Source organism: Condylura cristata, unplaced genomic scaffold (assembly GCF_000260355.1).
Source record: "Condylura cristata isolate star-nosed mole 26May11 unplaced genomic scaffold, ConCri1.0 scaffold00017, whole genome shotgun sequence".
Taxonomy (NCBI): Eukaryota; Metazoa; Chordata; class Mammalia; order Eulipotyphla; family Talpidae; genus Condylura; species Condylura cristata.
Window position 1 is genome coordinate 7,153,028 of NW_004567118.1, and position 7,906 is coordinate 7,160,933.

Here is a 7,906-nt window from a genome sequence, read left to right on the forward strand (position 1 = left end):
CGAGTTAGAGCAGGCATTAGTCCACTCATGCAAGACTCGTGAATCGCCGAGGATCGGCGCAGCGTGGCTGAGAGCAGGCCAGTTCCGTTTGGAGTAGTGATAGCAAAAGCTGTGGGGAATGGTAACCAACTCTGCTCTCTCTTGCCTCCTAAAAGCCTCATGACAGACTTCACCTGACACCACTGAGATTCGTTTCAGGCTGGTGAAGGAGCCGAACACACGTGTTTTCTGAAACCTAAGCACTTTTTGCCTGGCTGGAGCCTGTCCCAGCTAGTGATACACACGTGCACACAGACTGCTAGAACACTCTGTCCTGATCCCATGGCTTCCACAAACACAAAAGCAAACCCGGAGGACTGAGCTGGAAGACCTGGGTGTCATTTATTGACAGCAGCTTACACACATTTGTTTTCATCCTGGGGCTGTTCCCTTCAAAGCAGGCAGGGTGCTCTAGCAGGGCAGTCAGTCTCTGATGCAGGAGCCAGGGACGCAGGCCGCACGTCTTTGGCAGGCAAGCTCAGCCCCGGCAGGATGCAATCCTTCAAGCTGGAGCTCCACTGGGTATTTGAGACCCCGAGGTGGGAGTGGAGAGGAAGTCTTCCGCAGGACTCACATCTCGGTCCAGGCCTGCTCTCACCATCCAAGTTCATCTGTTTTAGGGCTCTGGGGGCCAGCACATCAGGCCCACCCACCTTCACCGGGCAGCTTCTTCTATCCATGCCCTGCTCGGACACACCTGCTTCGCCAGCCCCTCGGTTAAGGAGGATCAGTCTCAGGGTAACTGACAGACTACTTCCTCTCTGACCGCCCCTCTGCACCTTTTCAGCTGTCTGTGGCAGGAACCGCTGGAAAGCCCTGGGGCCTGCCCCTCAGCTCAGCTGCGCGTGCCAACTTCCTCAAGTCTTGAATAAATGGTGAGACAGAGGTTACAAGTTTACTCAGGGCAGGCCAATGACTGCGCTCCCAGGCCCACGACACCCACCCCCCCCCGCCTTTCTTCTGCCGATCGCCGAAGCCTCGGCTGGCACACCAGCAGACCCCGAAGCCAGGAGCCAAGCTGGTCTGTGCAGGCACTTGGCAATTTTTGGTAGGACAATGGATAAAAACGTGGATGGGAATGAGAATGAAAGTTTCATCGGATAGAGTAATTAGAGTTGAAGTGATTTTACTTTTATTTCCTTCATTTTAAGCCAATCATGAAATTTCACAGTGATTTCTGGGGTGGGGCAGAAGGAAGGCGGTGTGAAGCCCCCCTGGAGCTGTGGCCCAGGTGGCCCGAGGCAGCACAGGCAGGCGGCCTCACTGGGGCAGCTGGAGCAGCACCGACTGCCCAGCGGGCAGGTAGGTGATGTTCCGAGAGCGCGAGAGCTGGTAGGCGATGTCCTCTGCGGCTTCCAACTTGCGCAGCTCGATCAGGCCGTCTCCTGCAGTGGCCAGCGAGTTGGCGATCAGCTCTGCGGCTTTAGAGTCTCCCTCGGCAGAGATGATGGCTGCTTTCTTCTGCTGCTCAGCCTACGAGGGTGGAGACAAGAGGACACCTGAGGCCCTGGGTGGCGGACAGGACTCCCCAGGACCAGGTGAAGCAGCTTCTCTGGTCCTTGAAAGACTCTGCGAATTCACCTCCTCGTCACCATCCGACCTCCCTCTCATCTGTAATGCCCACTTCCCATTACTGAAGGGATTGTTTTGTCAGCCACACAAGCACCTGTCTGATTTCAGAGGCTTCATAATATTAATAGCAATCCAGCCCAGCCACCCTTCCTACACCCAGCCAGAGGCTCCGAGGCCAAGGAAAGCAGGCGAAAATAAAGGGGGATCAATCTCAGGCTCATCTTTCCTCGGCTCCAGTCAAAGTGACTTTCATTAAAACCAGGGAAGCTGAGGAGCAGCAGCAGGCACGTGTGGTTCTCCCAGAGGAGCCACAAGCTACCCTGGCTCCCACGTGGGCACCCAGGCACCCAGAATGAGACCCACACTTTCCTACTGAGAGGGTGCCACAAACAGCATGAGCAGCCGTGGCCTTCGGAAGTGTGGGAGGAGAGTACAGTGGCCGCCTCTCTGAAACTAACAACTGCCTTGAAACTGCCAGGCCATGACTGCTCACGCAACACGTTTCCCGAGTACCTAGTACCCCAGGCAGCCTGAAAATGCGTTGTAGGCTCTGGAGATCCACAGACACAAAGCAAAGAGCCCACACAAAGTTAATTTCCCTAAAATGAATTGCTGGCCATCCATACATCTGTTTTCCCCCCAATTCTAATGAAGGGTCTGGATTAGGAACACTTGGCCCAAGAGGTTTGGTGAGAAAGGGGCTGCATGAACAAACTCTTGTAAAGACCAAGAAGACCAGTATTCTGCTATGCGAATACACTGCATCCCATCACACTCTGATACATCTGGATGGATTTAGTGCTCGAAAAAAATCAGTGAGGATAGCACATCTGGCCCCAACTGTTTGATCCTTTTTGCTGTCAGCTTTCACTGTGTAACCACTGTTAAAAATGACTTCAGCTTCTGAGTGAAGCTGAAAACATTCCAGGAGAAACATTTTTATTTGTAGGAGAGTGTTTTTGATCTTAGGGAAGTGGAAAAAAAATTACCCTTCAGTGATTTAAGAATGTAACTTCACATATCCCTCACTAGCCCCCAAAGACTCTGGAACCAATTGCAGAGTATGGGCCCTTCAATCCCCTTCCGATGATCCCGGAAGGAGAGATGACAGATGATGAATTTCCAGGCCACCCAGCAACGGGAGGCTGAACATAGGAGGAGGCAAGAGGCTCCCGCCATCTGGCTGAACGCTCACCTTTTCCACCACAAATCTGGCCCGCTCTGCTTCCTGCTGAGCCACCTGTTTGGCTTCCACCGCTTCTGTGAACTCCTTCCCGAAGGTCAGATGTGTCTACGGGGAAAGAGTGAGCAAAGATGAGGCAGTGTAATTGCTTCGACAGTGCGGCTGTGGGACCTCCGTGCCACTGGAGGGAGAGCCCAGGAATGGCTCTAGCAGCTGGAGGAACGGCAAGCCAGAACACAAGGCCACCTCCTCAGTGTCTACCCTGAGTTCACACCCCAGAATCTGCGGCTGCCCCAACTGTTCCTGCACCTCATTCTGTCACCCTCGCTTGGTCTATCTCAAGTAGAAAATGGCTTGTGTCACCAGAAGGTGTCACCCCACTGACTACTTCTCTACGGGAGACAGGTGGGTTCTAGAACCCTCATCACTGAGTACTATTTCTCCAAGGTCCTCTGACAGTCTGAGGCCCCCAGGGAAGCCAGATGGAAAACTGAGCCCCTTAAAAGAAGGGGCTGTGCAGCAGGTTCCTGGGATTGAGGGTCTGATGCTCTCTGCTTATGGATTAACCAGTCTGATCCTTCTCACGACACCTCCACCACAAACAGGAAGAGGAGCGGCGAGAGACTGCAAACCATGGTGTTCCCACGTGTGAGTGCTCTGGGAAAGGGATTAAAAGACAAGGCAGGTAAAGCTATTGCCTGGGTGAGTCTAAAGTCCGATTACCCGCCGACCCTCCCCACAGCACACAGGACCAAGCCTTGGCTGAAGTGAGTGTCTCCAATGACGGTGCAAAGAAGGGGCCAGGCGGCAGAACTCTGGGGCAATCTACTCATTAATCCAACTTCTTAGTAAGAGAGGAAGATGCAATCAGAGGAGGAATAGCCTTGGTTTTGCAATTAAATTCTGTTGGCTTCATTTCTTCTTCCACCCACCCATCTGGGCAGTCTGTCTCATCAAAGTAGTTCAAAAGTCCCGAAGAGTGAATCCTTATCCTACAGTTCTTGCAGCATTTCTAACATGCCTAACTCTTAAACTGCAGCTGTTCTACTTCGCCTGCTCTGCTTCTGGACTCCTGTTCAAAGTTTGTGGAAGAAAATACAATTCTGAGAAATGAAAAATGAAATGTGTAATTAAAGAATAAAAATTAATTCTAAAGGGGCCAGTGGAGGGCAGCAAAGTCCCCATGAAATTTAATTTTCTTCTCACACCTCCCAGATAAGGTTTCTTGTGGTCAAGCCACATTTCCCCAGAATAAAGTAGGCGGTTAAAGCAAAATGCCAAGTTTCTCTGTAGGTTTTTATTTAGCATCTTCTCACAGCCAAGGTGCTTAGGTTAACTGTAAGAGGGAGAGTGGGAGGAACTGTTCTTGTCCGAGGAGCCAAATGGCTGCAGCCTGGCATCCTGCCAGTAGAGGGAGCCCACACCTTCCTCAGAAGGCAGCGAGGCTGGCGGCAGCCCTGCGGGTCAGCGCTGGGTGTTGCAGCGTGACTGTTTAAACAGCTGCACAGACGCTGAGGGGGGAATGGTGCCGGTCCCCAGCGTTGCACAGGAGAAATGAACAGGAAACACTACCTCGCTACCCGAACAAATCACTCCAAATGATTTTTCCCAGAGAATCGAGAAACGCGACCCTTTCCCCTCACCCTGCTCAATCTGAAATGCTATCCTGCCTGTGCTGCCTTCCGTCTGAGTTACGGAATTCAAAGTCACATAAATACACAGACCATGGAGTCTCAAGGGGATAGCTTACGCCTCCAACATGTCCCTTGCCCCCACACCAGGCTTTGGGGAAAGAGAATGATGCATTTACACTCTATTACCTTTCAAGGGGGCTGATTGCTGAGCTCCAGACCCTAACCATTGGGAAATTCCTAGGGGTCAGGCAGGGGAGTCTGGGCTGGGGAGAAAGGCTATCCGAGCGGGTCTCCAGTCTCCGCTAAGCAGCTTGTGCCTGTGTCAGGGTGAACAAAACAACACTTCCGGGGGTGGGGAGCTTTGGGAGCACTCAGAAGTTTGGAGAAGGTGAAAAATGTAGTGGTCAAGAACCACCTGGGTAGGGCCAGAAATCAAAGGAAAATGTATGTGGCAGGGGGAACTTGTAAAGGAAGGCTCTTCTGAAGACGAAGCGGAGGAGACTGCTCCATGCCACAAGAAATTTCCACATCCAAGTCTCATACTGAGGAAAGCAGAAGGCAGGATCTAACAGTGTATACAGAAAGGAGCCAGGCACCTAAAAGAGACCCACAGCCCAGCCCGGCAGGTTCCCCAGGGAGCTTACCAAGGACACATCATCCAGGATGAGCCCAAAGGTTGCTGCTCGCTCCGTGAGGTCATCGCTCACCTGCCTGGAGACCAGTTCTCTCTGGGTGATCAGTTCTCCAGCATCAAAGCGAGCCTGGTTCCAAGGGAGGGCAGAGGAGCAGGCCAAGATAAAGAGGAAGCAAGAAGTCACCAGGACACTAGCCACATCCCCAGTCACCCACTGCCAAGCTCGCCACAGCTCCCGGGCTTGTGCTCTGGGCTCGAGGCTGAGGTCCTGTTCACTCACCACCACCGACTTGAGGATTTCTGTAGTGATGGACGGCAGGACACGCTCGTCATAGTCCTCTCCGATGCTGGTGAAGATGCGGGGGAGCTGGCTGGCAACCGGCCGGAAAAGGATGCGCAAGGTGATGTTGACATTCTGTAAATCTTAGGGTAGTGGACATATATTGGGCTTAAATAAAAGCACAGAGGCATTTTCCATGACCTCTTCCTGCCCAAAAGGGCCACAATTCTACAAGCCAGGAGTTGACTGTCGGATACTAGACACTAGATGGTAAGGAAGGTGTCTGCATGGTTTCCATGGGGAGAACCACACAGCATCACGGGGTGAACTTAAAGGCTTTTTTAAAAAAAAGATTTATTTATTTATGCATACAAGAACTGGGACACAGGCTAGAGGTGCAGGGGGTGAAAAGATTTACCAGAGACAGAGTGGGGAGCAGAACAGGCAGATCTACTGAAACACACTGCCAAGGGGAGCAGCGGGCAAGATAGGAGAGGTCTGGCTGGAGATCAAGCTCATGCCACAATAGCTGTGGACAGCTTCACAGTGCTGTGCTTCAATCCCCTGTGCCACCAGGGAGGACCCGCAACTTAAAGGTTTCTTTCTGGTAATGACAGCTTTGTAGTACATCCTGAATATAAACGATTCACTATATACTGAACAGAGCGACAGAAGTGATTTTGATTATATGCCCAACTGGTGCCATGGGCTGTTTGGAACACTTGAGTATTTTAAGATAACAGGCCAATGCCAAGAATTTTAGGGTAAGCTCTTTCCAAGCCCTTGAATGTGGTCCAAGTCAGGAGTACGCCTTGGAGAGATTTCATGGGTCCAGGAGAAATAACCCACTGTGGACTGGGCTGTCTAGAGGCCTGGGCTGCAGCCCGCTCTGCTGCTTACTAACTGTGTGGCCTCACTACGTGTCAGCCAGCTCAGCTTATTTCCTTGTCTGTAAGAGTGGGGATGACTTCAATGGCCTTTCAGGCACATGGAGGAAAACTGAAGGAGAAAGCACGTAAAAACACTGTCAAATGTGCAACAGATGTAAGGGTTATCAGACTCATCCAGAGTCCATCCCTATCACGTGGCCCAGGAAAGGACCCAGGCCGGGAATTACAGCTTCCCTCACAACAGAAGCCTGCATGGTGCTAAAGCAGCATCACGGCTTGCTGGCAGCTGTTAATGTTATGGACCGAGGCCCATAAGATAAAATCCTGAGCCCGTTGTCAAGAGAACATACACAAACAAGTCCCTGACTCTGAAGTCCCAGCTCAGACCTCAGTTTCTCACAGGAGCCTGCCTGGCACTGGGGAAGCTGGTGCCTGCTTCTCCTCCCTACCCTGGGTGCTAGTGCGTACTACACTCTGCTGAAACTACTTGTTTGTATGAGTGTCTCCCTACAAGATTGCACTCTCAAGGTCCCTGGCTCTAGGCAGTGAACTACCCCCCCACCCTCCAGGCCAGCACAAAGATAGTAAGCAAACATCTGCTGAGGAGCCCTGAAGTGTCACTGAGGTAATCAACCAACATTCATGCGACCCTCCCATCTTTCTGCACAGAAATGTCACTGCTGAGCCAGCTCCTGCCATTCCATTTACGGCCTGTGCACCACTCTGTGGGTTGGGGGAGAAACGCAAGAGCCACTCATTTTAGTGGAAACCCCAAAGATGTGAGACACCAGAAGCGCACTCTCAGGGATCTGGGCCTCGGCCTGTGAGGCAGCAGTACAGTCACGGGGCCTTGGAAAGCAAGGCAAAGCAGGCAAACAGTAGCGCCAGAGATTGACTTATACAGTCAGTCTAAGGAACAAGAAGAGTGGAGGGGTCAACTGAGGGAGCAAAAGGCACATTCTGATTTCTTTCACATTATCACTAAGTATCTTTTTTTGTCTATTTTTCCAAACCTGCCCAACACAGGTGGCACAGGGGGTAAAGCCCAATGTCATCAAACTATCTTGGCCACTGCGGCATGAGTTTGATCCCCGGCCAGGGAGGTGACCCACATGGCGCAGCAGACCTCTCCGGTCCCACCGCTGCTCCCCTCAGGAGTGTATATTAGTGGATCTGCCTGTCCTCCTCCTCACTCTGTCTCTGGTGAATCCTCTCACCCCCTGTACCTCTGGCCTGCACCCCAGTTCTTGTATGCATAAATAAATCTTAAGGAAAAAAAAGAGTTGCCCAATGTGAGTCCTTAGGTGCACATTTCTATCCATAAAAAGCACTTCTGGGCAACTATGCCAGGAATTACTATATTGAGTTGAACCTCTCTTGGGCCCTGATGTCCCACAAATGCTCCCGGGATTGACAAAAGCACACAGTACCCCTTTCTACATGCTCTACTTCATGTGACTCACAGGCCAGACTCACCTTTGCTGCCAGTGATTACTGGCACATTACGTGGCCGAGAGCGGCAGTCGAAAAGAATTGGTTTTTGCACCCAAGGGATGAGAAAGTGAGTTCCTTCCCCTACCACGATGTCCTGCACCCCACGGAACCGGTCAAAGATGACAGCTCTGTGCCCGGCATCCACTAGAAATGAAAGGAAGGAAGTGTCAGAGGAATTTT

At 51.8% G+C, this 7,906-nt stretch overlaps 1 protein-coding gene across 3 annotated transcripts in view; it reads right to left on the minus strand.

The window, feature by feature from the left end:
- Positions 1-357: 357 nt before the first annotated feature.
- Positions 358-7,906, minus strand: part of PHB (prohibitin) — a 37,591-nt gene continuing 30,042 nt past the window's right edge. For all 3 annotated transcript variants that reach the window (XM_012726572.1, XM_012726573.1, XM_004684315.2), the window contains 5 exons: positions 7,709-7,870; positions 5,343-5,485; positions 5,073-5,189; positions 2,807-2,902; positions 358-1,512 (listed from right to left, as the gene is read on the minus strand). In XM_012726572.1, coding sequence (XP_012582026.1) covers positions 1,300-1,512; positions 2,807-2,902; positions 5,073-5,189; positions 5,343-5,485; positions 7,709-7,870 — 731 coding nt within the window. In that variant the 3' untranslated portion in view covers positions 358-1,299. The remainder of the gene's footprint in view (positions 1,513-2,806; positions 2,903-5,072; positions 5,190-5,342; positions 5,486-7,708; positions 7,871-7,906) is intronic.